Genomic DNA, 12547 nt, shown 5'->3' with positions numbered 1-12547 from the left:
TTTGGGGTGCCCCCCCAAACTTGGGGTGCCCCCCCAAAATTTGCGTGCCCACCCCCCCCAAACTTAGGGTGCCCCCGCAAAGTTGGGGTGCCCCCCTCAAAGTCGGGGTGCCCCCCCCAAATTGGCGTGCCCACCCCCCCAAAACTTGGGGTGCCCCCCCAAACTTGGGGTGCCCCCCCAAATTGGCGTGCCCACCCCCCCCAAAACTTGGGGTACCCCCCAAAGTTGGGGTGCCCCCCTCAAAGTCGGGGTGCCCCCCCCAAATTGGCATGCCCACCCCCCCAAAACTTGGGGAGCCCTCCCAAAGTCGGGGTGCCCCCCCAAACTTGGGGTGCCCCCCCCAAATTGGCGTGCCCACCCCCCCAAACTTGGGGTGCCCCCCCCAAAATTGGCGTGCCCACCCCCCCAAAACTTGGGGTGCCCCCCCAAAATTGGCGTGCCCACCCCCCCAAACTTGGGGTGCCCCCCCCAAAATTGGCGTGCCCACCCCCCCAAAGTTGGGGTACCCACCCCCCCAAAACTTGGGGTGCCCCCCCAAAATTGGCATGCCCACCCCAAATTGGCGTGCCCACCCCCCCAAACTTGGGGTGCCCCCCCCCAAAACTTGGGGTGCCCCCCCGAAGTGGGGGTGCCCCTCACCGATCATCATGTTGACGGCCTCGGGCTCCAGCCCCCCCAGGAACTTGCGCTTGAGGCTGAGCCCCCCGAAATCCACGAACACCCGGCGCAGCACCGCGAAGCCCTCGTCCCGCACCAGCTCCTGCGCGGCACCCATGGGTGCTCCCCACCGCACCCCCGGGACACCCCCCCACCCCCCCAGCGCCCGGGGACCCCCCCCCAGCACCCAGGGGCTCCCCACTGCACCCCCAAAACCTTCCCCGCGCCCCAAATCCCCCCTTTATGGACCCAAAACATCTCCTATGGGTCCCACCGCACCCCAGCACCCATGGGTGCCCTCCACCCACCCATGGCTTCCTTGCACCTTGACCACCACCCATGGGTGCCCACCACCCCAACCTTCACCCACGCTCCCCACCGCACCCCAAACCCTCCCAGTGCCCCAAATCCCCCCTCTACGCCCCCCCCCAGCACCCTGAGCCCCCCCCAGGAGTCCCACCACCCCCCCAGCACCCATGGGTGCCCTGCACCCTAATATTCACCCATGGGTGCCCATCACCCCAACCATCACCCACGCTTCCCACCGCACCCCAAACCCTCCCAGAACCCCAAATCCCCCCTTTACGGACCCAAAACACCTCCTATGGGTCCCACCGCACCCCAGCACCCATGGGTGCCCTCCACCCACCCATGGCTTCCTTGCACCTGGACCACCACCCATGGGTGCCCACCACCCCAACCTTCACCCATGCTCCCCACCGCACCCCAAACCCTCCCAGCGCCCCAAATCCCCCTTTTACGGACCCAAAACACCTCCCACGGGTCCCACCGCACCCCAGCACCCATGGGTGTCCTCCACCCACCCATGGCTTCCTTGCACCTTGACCACCACCCATGGGTGCCCACCACCCCAACCTTCACCCACGCTCCCCACCGCACCCCAAACCCTCCCAGCGCCCCAAATCCCCCCTTTATGGACCCAAAACACCTCCCACGGGTCCCACCGCACCCCAGCACCCATGGGTGTCCTCCACCCACCCATGGCTTCCTTGCACCTTGACCACCACCCATGGGTGCCCACCACCCCAACCTTCACCCACGCTCCCCACCGCACCCCAAACCCTCCCAGAACCCCAAATCCCCCCTTTATGGACCCAAAACACCTCCTATGCACCCCGCCCCCCTCCAGCACCCATGGGTGCCCTCCACCCACCCATGGCTTCCTTGCACCTTGACCACCACCCATGGGTGCCCACCACCCCAACCTTCACCCACGCTCCCCACCGCACCCCAAACCCTCCCAGAACCCCAAATCCCCCCTTTACGGACCCAAAACACCTCCCACGGGTCCCACCGCACCCCAGCACCCATGGGTGTCCTCCACCCACCCATGGCTTCCTTGCACCTTGACCACCACCCATGGGTGCCCACCACCCCAACCTTCACCCACGCTCCCCACCGCACCCCAAACCCTCCCAGAACCCCAAATCCCCCCTTTATGGACCCAAAACACCTCCTATGCACCCCGCCCCCCTCCAGCACCCATGGGTGCCCTCCACCCACCCATGGCTTCCTTGCACCTTGACCACCACCCATGGGTGCCCACCACCCCAACCTTCACCCACGCTCCCCACCGCACCCCAAACCCTCCCAGAACCCCAAATCCCCCCTTTACGGACCCAAAACACCTCCCACGGGTCCCACCGCACCCCAGCACCCATGGGTGCCCTCCACCCACCCATGGCTTCCTTGCACCTGGACCACCACCCATGGGTGCCCACCACCCCAACCATCACCCACGCTCCCCACCGCACCCCAAACCCTCCCAGCGCCCCAAATCCCCCTTTTACGGACCCAAAACACCTCCCACGGGTCCCACCGCACCCCAGCACCCATGGGTGCCCTCCACCCACCCATGGCTTCCTTGCACCTTGACCACCACCCATGGGTGCCCACCACCCCAACCTTCACCCACGCTCCCCACTGCACCCCAAACCCTCCCAGCGCCCCAAATCCCCCTTTTACGGACCCAAAACACCTCCCACGGGTCCCACCGCACCCCAGCACCCATGGGTGCCCTCCACCCACCCATGGCTTCCTTGCACCTTGACCACCACCCATGGGTGCCCACCACCCCAACCTTCACCCACGCTCCCCACCGCACCCCAAACCCTCCCAGCGCCCCAAATCCCCCTTTTACGGACCCAAAACACCTCCCACGGGTCCCACCGCACCCCAGCACCCATGGGTGCCCTACACCCACCCATGGGTGCCCTCCACCCTGATATTCACCCATGGGTGCCCACCACCCCAACCCTCACCCACGCTCCCCACCGCACCCCAAACCCTCCCAGCGCCCCAAATCCCCCTTTTACGGACCCAAAACATCTCCTATGGGTCCCACCGCACCCCAGCACCCATGGGTGTCCTCCACCCACCCATGGCTTCCTTGCACCTTGACCACCACCCATGGGTGCCCACCACCCCAACCTTCACCCACGCTCCCCAATGCACCCCAAACCCTCCCAGCACCCCAAATCCCCCTTTTACGGACCCAAAACATCTCCTATGGGTCCCACCTCCCCCCAGCACCCATGGGTGCCCTCCACCCACCCATGGCTTCCTTGCACCTTGACCACCACCCATGGGTGCCCACCACCCCAACCTTCACCCACGCTCCCCACCGCACCCCAAACCCTCCCAGAACCCCAAATCCCCCCTTTATGGACCCAAAACACCTCCCACGGGTCCCACCGCCCCCCGCCCCCAGCACCCATGGGTGCTCACGGTGCCGTCCAGCAGGCGGGTGTGGCGCTGGCAGAAGACCTTCTTGTCCCGCTGGAAGGCGGCGCGGCGGCGGCGGGCGCACATGAAGTGGTAGTTGGCCAGGCAGGCGGCCAGGCAGCACCCCACCGTCGCCCCGGGGCGCCCGCAGTGCTCGCAGCGCTGGGTGGGGGGCACCCATGGGTGGGTGGGGGGCACCCATGGGTGCTGATGCACCTTAGGGTGCCCTAAAGCTGCGCCCTAAAGCTGCACCCCCCTAAATTGGACCCGGCACCCAGCACCCCACCGTCGCCCCGGGGCGCCCGCAGTGCTCGCAGCGCTGGGTGGGGGGCACCCATGGGTGGGTGGGGGGCACCCATGGGTGCTGATGCACCTTAGGGTGCCCTAAAGCTGCGCCCTAAAGCTGCGCCCCCTAAATTGGACCTGGCACCCTGCACCCCACCGTCGCCCCGGGGCGCCCGCAGTGCTCGCAGCGCTGGGTGGGGGGGGCACCCATGGGTGGGTGGGGGGCACCCATGGGTGCTGATGCACCTTAGGGTGCCTTAAAGCTGCGCCCTAAAGCTGCGCCCCCTAAATTGGACCTGGCACCCTGCACCCCACCGTCGCCCCGGGGCGCCCGCAGTGCTCGCAGCGCTGGGTGGGGGGGGCACCCATGGGTGGGCGGGGGGCACCCATGGGTGCTGATGCACCTTAGGGTGCTCTAAAGCTGCGCCCTAAAGCTGCACCCCCCTAAATTGGACCCGGCACCCAGCACCCCACTGTCGCCCCGGGGCGCCCGCAGTGCTCGCAGCGCTGGGTGGGGGGCACCCATGGGTGGGTGGGGGGCACCCATGGGTGCTGATGCACCTTAGGGTGCCCTAAAGCTGCGCCCTAAAGCTGCACCCCCCTAAATTGGACCCGGCACCCAGCACCCCACCGTCGCCCCGGGGCGCCCGCAGTGCTCGCAGCGCTGGGTGGGGGGCACCCATGGGTGGGTGGGGGGCACCCATGGGTGCTGATGCACCTTAGGGTGCCCTAAATCTGCGCCCTAAAGCTGCACCCCCCTAAATTGGACCTGGCACCCTGCACCCCGCTGTCGCCCCGGGGTGCTGGGGTGGGTGGGGGGCACCCATGGGTGGGCGGGGGGTACCCGTCAAGGGGGTGGGGGGCACCCATGGGTGGGTGGGGGGTACCCGTCAAGGGGGTGGGGGGCACCCATGGGTGCTGCTGCACCTTAGGGTGCCCTAAAGCTGCACCTTCAAGCTGCACCCCCCAAATGGGACCCCCCCAGGGTGCCGCCCCCCACACCCCAGCACCCGTGGGTGCTCCTTAGCACCCATAGATACACCCCCAGCTACCCCCATAGGTACCCTTTAGCACCTATATGACCCCTTTAGCACCTATAGATGCCATTTAAGATCCATAGGTGCGCCCTCAACCCCTCGGACACCCCCCGGGGTGCCCCCCCCCCACCCCCAGCACCCGTGGGTGCTCCTTAGCACCCATAGATACACCCCCAACTACCCCCATAGCTGCCCTTTAGCACCTATAGATGCCCTTTAGGACCCATAAGTGCCCCCCCAACCCCTCCGAACCCCCCCGGGCTGCCCCCCCCCACCCCAGCACCCATGGGTGCTCCTTAGCACCCATAAATACACCTCCACCAAGCCCCATAGGTGCCCTTAACACCTATATGTGCCCTTTAACACCTATAGACGCCATTTAAGATCCATAGGTGCCCCCCCAACCCCTCGGACACCCCCCGGGGTGCTCCCCCCCCCACCCCAGCACCCATGGGTGCCCCTTAACACCCATAAATACACCCCCAGCTACCCCTATAGCTGCCTTTTAGCACCTATATGACCCCTTTAGCACCTATAGATACCCTTTAAAATCCATAAGTGCCCCCTTAGCACCCATAGCTGCCCCCCCAACCCCTCGGACACCCCCCAGGGTGCCCCCCCCCCACCCCAGCACCCATGGGTGCTCCTTAGCACCCATAGATACACCCCCAGCTATCCCCATAGGTGCCCTTTAGCACCTATATGACCCCTTTAGCACCTATAGATACCCTTTAGGACCCATAGATGCCCCCCCAAGCCCTCGGACACCCCCCGGGGTGCCCCCCACCCCACCCCAGCACCCATGGGTGCCCCTTAGCACCCATAGATACACCCCCAGCTACCCCCATAGCTGCCCTTTAGCACCTATAGATACGCTTTAAAATCCATAAGTGCCCCCTTAGCACCCATAACTGCCCCCCCAACCCCTTGGACACCCCCCAGGGTGCCCCCCCCCACCCCCAGCACCCATGGGTGCTCCTTAGCACCCATAAATACACCCCCAGCTACCCCCATAGCTGCCCTTTAGCACCTATATGACCCCTTTAGCACCTATAGATACCCTTTAAGATCCATAAGTGCCCCCTTAGCACCCATAGCTGCCCCCCCAACCCCTCGGACACCCCGCAGGGTGCCCCCCCCCCACCCCCAGCACCCATGGGTGCTCCTTAGCACCCATAGATACACCCCCAGCTATCCCCATAGGTGCCCTTTAGCACCTATATGACCCCTTTAGCACCTATAGATACCCTTTAGGACCCATAGATGCCCCCCCAAGCCCTCGGACACCCCCCGGGGTGCCCCCCACCCCACCCCAGCACCCATGGGTGCCCCTTAGCACCCATAGATACACCCCCAGCTACCCCCATAGCTGCCCTTTAGCACCTATAGATACCCTTTAAAATCCATAAGTGCCCCCTTAGCACCCATAGCTGCCCCCCCAACCCCTTGGACACCCCCCGGGGTGCCCCCCCCCCCCCCCCAGCACCCGTGGGTGCTCCTTAGCACCCATAGATACACCCCCAGCTACCTCCACAGCTGCCCTTTAGCACCTATAGATGCCCTTTAGGACCCATAAGTGCCCCCCCAACCCCTCCGAACCCCCCCGGGCTGCCCCCCCCCACCCCAGCACCCATGGGTGCTCCTTAGCACCCATAAATACACCTCCACCAAGCCCCATAGGTGCCCTTTAGCACCTATATGTGCCCTTTAGCACCTATAGACGCCATTTAAGATCCATAGGTGACCCCCCAACCCCTCGGACACCCCCCGGGGTGCTCCCCCCCCCACCCCAGCACCCATGGGTGCCCCTTAACACCCATAAATACACCCCCAGCTACCCCCATAGCTGCCCTTTAGCACCTATATGACCCCTTTAGCACCTATAAATACCCTTTAAAATCCATAAGTGCCCCCTTAGCACCCATAGGTGCCCCCCCAACCCCTCGGACACCCCGCAGGGTGCCCCCCCCCACCCCCAGCACCCATGGGTGCTCCTTAGCACCCATAGATACACCCCCAGCTACCCCCATAGCTGCCCTTTAGCACCCATAAGTGCCCCCCCAACCCCTCCGAACCCCCCCGGGCTGCCCCCCCCCCCCGCCCCAGCACCCATGGGTGCTGACCATCTGGCGCCCGCGGGCGACGGCGGCGTGGACGTTGCGCAGGGTCCCGTCGCCCTCCTCGAAGACCTCGGCCGACCACAGGGCGCAGTTGACGTGGGTCCACTCGTTCTGCCCGATGTACAGCAGGCGCCCCGCCTCCTGCCGGACCCCCACCCATCAGCACCCACCCACCCACCCACCCACCCGGGACCCCCCACCCACCCACGGACCCCCACCCAGACCCCCCACTCACACCCACGGACCCGGCTGGGGAGAAGGGACCTGGGTGTTCGGGACCCCCCAACCAAGGACCCCCCACCTGGGACCCCCCCATGGGTCAGCACCCACCCACCCACCCACCGGGACCCCCCACCCACCCACGGACCCCCACCCAGACCCCCACCCACCCACGGACCCCCACCCAGACCCCCCACCCAACCCAGGGACCCGGCTGGGGACAAGGGACCCGGGTGTTCGGGACCCCCCATCCAAGGACCCCACACCTGGGACCCCCCCCATGGGTCAGCACCCACCCACCGGGACCCCCACCCACTCACAGACCCCCACCCAGAGACCCCCACCCACCCACGGACCCCCACCCAGACCCCCCACCCAACCCAGGGACCCGGCTGGGGAGAAGGGACCTGGGTGTTCGGGACCCCCCACCCAAGGACCCCACACCTGGGACCCCCCCCATGGGTCAGCACTCACCCACCGGGACCCCCACCCACCACCAGACCCCCACCCAGAGACCCCCACCCACACCCTGGACCCCCACCCAGACCCCCCACCCACCCCGGACCCGGCTGGGGAGAAGGGACCTGGGTGTTTGGGACCCCCCAACCAAGGACCCCCCACCTGGGACCCCCCCCATGGGTCAGCACCCACCCACCGGGACCCCCACCCACTCACAGACCCCACCCAGAGACCCCCACCCACCCACGGACCCCCACCCAGACCCCCCACCCACCCAGGGACCCCCCACGTGGGACCCCCCGAGGGTCAGGACCCCCACCCGCCCAGGGGCCCCCCCCCCTCACCCATCAGCTCCCCACACCCCGGACCCCCACCCCAGAGACCCCCACCCACCCAGGGACCCCCCCTCACTCCATCAGCACCCACACCCCAGACCCCCACCCAGAGACCCCCACCCACCCACGGACCCCCACCCAGGGACCCCCACCCACCCAGGGACCCCCCCACCCATCAGCACCCACACCCCGGACCCCCACCCAGAGACCCCCACCCACCAAGGACCCCCCCACCCATCAGCACCCACACCCCGGACCCCCACCCAGGACCCCCCACTCCGCCCCCCACCCTGACCCCCCACATGGGACCCCCTGGGGGTCAGGACCCCCACACCCCAGACCCCCCACCTGGGCCCCCCCGGGGGCTCAGCACCCCCACCCCGGACCCCCCCCCCGACCCCCACCCTGACCCCCCCCACCTGGGAGGGGGCGTCCCCGCACTGCAGGCACAGGGCGCACTGCCGCTCGTCCGCCCCTCCCCCCCCGCCGCCTTCGGCACCGCTGGCTCCGCCCCCTCGCCGCCTGCGGGGGGAGGGGCCGGGGGAGGGGTCAGCGGGGGGAGGGGTCAGAAGGGGGGAGGGGTCAGGAGGGGGGGTCAGAAGGGGGGAGGGATCAGGAGGAGGAGTCAGGAGGGGGGAGGGGTCAGGAGGGGGGAGGGGTCAGAAGGGGGGAGGGGTCAGGAGGGGGGGTCAGAAGGGGGGAGGGATCAGGAGGAGGAGTCAGGAGGGGGAGGGTCAGGAGGGGGAGGGGTCAGGAGGGGGGATCAGGAGGGGGAGGGGTCAGGAGGAGGAGTCAGGAGGGGGGAGGGGTCAGGAGGGGGGAGGGGTCAGGAGGGGGGAGGGGTCAGGAGAGGGGGTCAGGAGGGGGAGGGGTCAGGAGGGGGGGTCAAGAGGGGGGAGGGGTCAGGAGGGGGGAGGGGTCAGGAGGGGGGGTCAGGAGGGGGGAGGGGTCAGGAGGGGGGAGGGGTCAGGAGGGGGAGGGGTCAGGAGGGGGGAGGGGTCACGATGGAGGGGGAGGGGGAGGGGGAGGGAGGGGGAGGGAGGGGGACACTCCCGCCCCCCGTAACCCGTCCCCCCGATGCCCCTCCCCCCCGAAGCCCCTCCCCCCTGTAACCCCTCCCCCCAGATATCTCTCCGCCCCTGATGACCCCTCCCCCACCCCTAAGTGACCTCTCCCCCGTGACCCCTCCCCCCAAGTGACCCCTCCCACGGACGCCCCTCCCCCCAAGTGACCCCTCCCCCGACACCCCTCTGCCCGAGGCCCCTCCCCCAAGTGACCCCTCCCCCTCCAGTGACCCCTCCCCCAAGTGACCCCGCCCCCAAGTGACCCCTTCCCCTCCAGTGACCCCCCCAAGTGACCCCGCCCCCCAAGTGACCCCGCCCCCAACGCTCCTCCCCCAAGTGACCCCTCCCCCCGAGGCCCCTCCCCCCAAGTGACCCCTCCTCCCGAGGCCCCTCCCCCAAGTGACCCCTCCCCCCGAGGCCCCTCCCCCAAGTGCCCCCTCCCCCCAAGTGCCCCCTCCCCCCAAGTGACCCCTCCCCCCGACTGACCCCTCCCCCCGACTGACCCCTCCCCCCCAGGCCCCTCCCCCCGCCCCTCCCCCGCTCACCGGGGGGCCGGGGGGGCTCCTGGCGCCACTGGGCGTAGGTGTGGTCGGGGGAGGGGGGCAGCACCGCCTGGGGCAGCAGCCCGCTGGGGGGGGGTCAGCACCGCACCCCCCCCGCACCCCCAAACACCCCCCCGCACCCCCAAACCCCCCCCACCCCCAAATCCCCCCCCCGCGCCCCCAAACACCCCCCCCCGCACCCCCAAACCCCCCGCACCCCACCCCACCCCACACACCCCACCCCCCCCGCGCCCCCAAATCCCCCCCCCCCCCCCGCACCCCCAAACACCCCCCACACCCCCAAATCCCCCCCCCGTGCCCCCAAACACCCCCCGGGACCCCCAAATCCCCCCCCCCGCACCCCCAAACACCCCCCCGCACCCCCAAACACCCCCGGGACCCCCAAATCCCCCCCCCCCGGGACCCCCAAACACCCCCGGGACCCCCAAATCCCCCCCCCGCACCCCCAAATCCCCCCCCTGCACCCCCAAACACCCCCCGGGACCCCCAAATCCCCCCCCCGCACCCCCAAACACCCCCCGGGACCCCCAAACACCCCCGCACCCCCAAACACCCCCCGGGACCCCCAAATCCCCCCCCGGGACCCCCAAACACCCCCCGGGACCCCCCAAATCCCCCCCCGCACCCCCAAACACCCCCTGGGACCCCCAAATCCCACCCAGGGCCCCCCCAAACCCCCCTAGGACCCCCAAACCCCTCCCAGTCCCCCCAACTCCCCCAGGGGACCCCCCAAACCCCTCCCATCCCCCAACTCCCCCCGGGACCCCCAAATCCCACCCAGGCCCCCCAACTCCTCCCCCCGGGATCCCCAAAATCGCCCCCCAGCCCCCCCTCACTCACTTGGGGGGACCCCCGCTCCCGGGGGGCCGCCACCGTTTGGGGTCCCGGATGTCGAACCAGGGGAAGGCGCCCACCATCAGCTGGGGGGGGGGGGGGGGCACCCATGGGTGCTCCGTCACCTCCCCCCCCTCCATGGGTGCCCAACCCCCCCCCCATGGGTGCCCCCCCCCAGCCATGGGTGCCCCCCTATAAATAACCCCCCCACAAGCTTCCCTGCCTATAGCTGAGCCCCTATAGGTGCCCCCCTATAGAGACCCCACCCATGGGTGCCCCCCCCACCCATGGGTGCCCCCTATGGGTGCCCCCCCAATGGGTGCCCCCCTATAAATAACCCCCCCACAAGCTTCCCTGCCTATAGCTGAGCCCCTATAGGTGCCCCCCTATATGGACCCCACCCATGGGTGCCCCCCCCCACCCATGGGTGCCCCCCTATGGATGCCCCCCCAATGGGTGCCCCCCTATAAATAACCCCCCCATAAGCTTCCCCGCCTATAGCTAACCCCCTATAGGTGCCCCCCTATAGCAACCCCACCCATGGGTGCCCCCCCACCCATGGGTGCCCCCCCATGGGTGCCCCCCCAATGGGTGCCCCCCTGTAAATAACTCCCCCACAAGCTTCCCTGCCTATAGCTGACCCCCTATAGGTGCCCCCGATAGGGACCCCACTCATGGGTGTCACCCCCATCCATGGGTGCCCCCCCCACCCATGGGTGCCCCCCTATGGGTACCCCCCAATGGGTGCCCCCCTATAAATAACCCCCCCACAAGCTTCCCCGCCTATAGCTGAGCCCCTATAGGTGCCCCCCTATAGGAACCCACCCATGGGTGCCCCCCCACCCATGGGTGCCCCCCTATGGGTGCCCCCCCCCATGGGTGCCCCCCTATAAATAACCCCCCCACAAGCTTCCCTGCCTTTAGCTGAGCCCCTATAGGAGCCTCCCTATAGGGACCCCACCCATGGGTGCCCCCCCCACCCATGGGTGCTCCCCTATGGATGCCCCCCAATGGGTGCCCCCCTATAAATAACCCCCCCATAAGCTTCCCCGCCTATAGCTGACCCCCTATAGGTGCCCCCCTATAGGACCCCACCCATGGGTGCCCCCCCCCACCCATGGGTGCTCCCCCGTACCTGGATGAAAAGCTCCCGGGCCGCGTCGTCGGGGGGGGGGCTCCCCCCGGCCCCCCCCCGCCAGCAGCACCCCCACCACGTCCTCGCTGAAGCCCTGCTGCAGCCCACCCGTGGGACCCCCACCCTGGCGGCACCCGTGGGACCCCCCCGGCGCCCGTGGGACCCCCCCCACGCACCCTTGGGACCCCCCCAGCACCCATGGGACCCCCCCCAGCACCCACAAGACCCCCCCCAGCACCCACGGGACCCCCCAGCACCCACAAGACCCCCCCAAGCACCCAAGAGACCCCCTCAGCACCCATGAGACCCCCCTCCCCGCACCCATAGGACCCCCCCCAACACCCCCGAGACCCCCCATGCACCCATGAAGCCCCCCCCCAGCACCCACAGGACCCCCCCAGCACCCACAGCGACCCCCCCAGCACCCACGGGCCTCCCCCAGCTCCCATGAGACCCCCCCAAAGCACCTATTGGAACCCCCCCCAGCACCCCTGGGACCCCCCAGCACCCATGGGACCCCCAGCACCCCTGGGACCCCCCCAGCACCCATGGGACCCCCCACACCCATGAAGCCCCCCCCGCCCAGCACCCCCAGGACCCCCCAGCACCCCCCGGCACCCCCGGGACCCCAAAGCACCCACAGGACCCCCCCCCCTCAGCACCCCCGGGACCCCCAGCACCCATGGGACCCCCCACACCCATGAAGCCCCCCCCGCCCAGCACCCCCAGGACCCCCCAGCACCCCCCGGCAACCCCGGCACCCCCAAAGCACCCACAGGACCCCCCCCCAGCACCCCCGGGACCCCCCAGCACCCATGGGACCCCCCCACACCCATGAAGCCCCCCCCGGCCCAGCACCCCCAGGACCCTCCAGCACCCCCCCGGCACCCCCGGGACCCCCAAAGCACCCACAGGACCCCCCCCCCCAGCACCCCCGGGACCCCCCAGCACCCATGGGATCCCTCCAGCACCCATGGGACCCCCCAGCACCCATGGGACCCCCCCCACACCCATGAAGTCCCCCCCGCCCAGCACCCCCAGGACCCCCCAGCACCCCCGGCACCCCCGGGACCCCAAAGCACCCACAGGACCCC

General features: G+C 69.0%; 1 protein-coding gene across 1 annotated transcript in view; it reads right to left on the bottom strand.

Moving 5' to 3' along the window:
* Positions 1-10429, bottom strand: part of LOC142074383 (histone-lysine N-methyltransferase 2B-like) — a 35507-nt gene extending 25078 nt beyond the window's left edge. The window contains exons 1-6 of the mRNA XM_075134981.1: positions 10325-10429; positions 9467-9549; positions 8277-8379; positions 6848-6985; positions 3406-3564; positions 640-760 (exon numbers count right to left, since the gene is read on the bottom strand). Of these exons, the coding sequence (XP_074991082.1) occupies positions 640-760; positions 3406-3564; positions 6848-6985; positions 8277-8379; positions 9467-9549; positions 10325-10429 (709 nt within the window). The remainder of the gene's footprint in view (positions 1-639; positions 761-3405; positions 3565-6847; positions 6986-8276; positions 8380-9466; positions 9550-10324) is intronic.
* Positions 10430-12547: the final 2118 nt, after the last annotated feature.

This window comes from Calonectris borealis, chromosome 35, assembly GCF_964195595.1.
Source record: "Calonectris borealis chromosome 35, bCalBor7.hap1.2, whole genome shotgun sequence".
NCBI classification, from domain to species: domain Eukaryota; kingdom Metazoa; phylum Chordata; class Aves; order Procellariiformes; family Procellariidae; genus Calonectris; species Calonectris borealis.
Note: the sequence above shows the minus strand (reverse complement) of the source record. Positions and strands in the feature narration are given on the sequence as shown.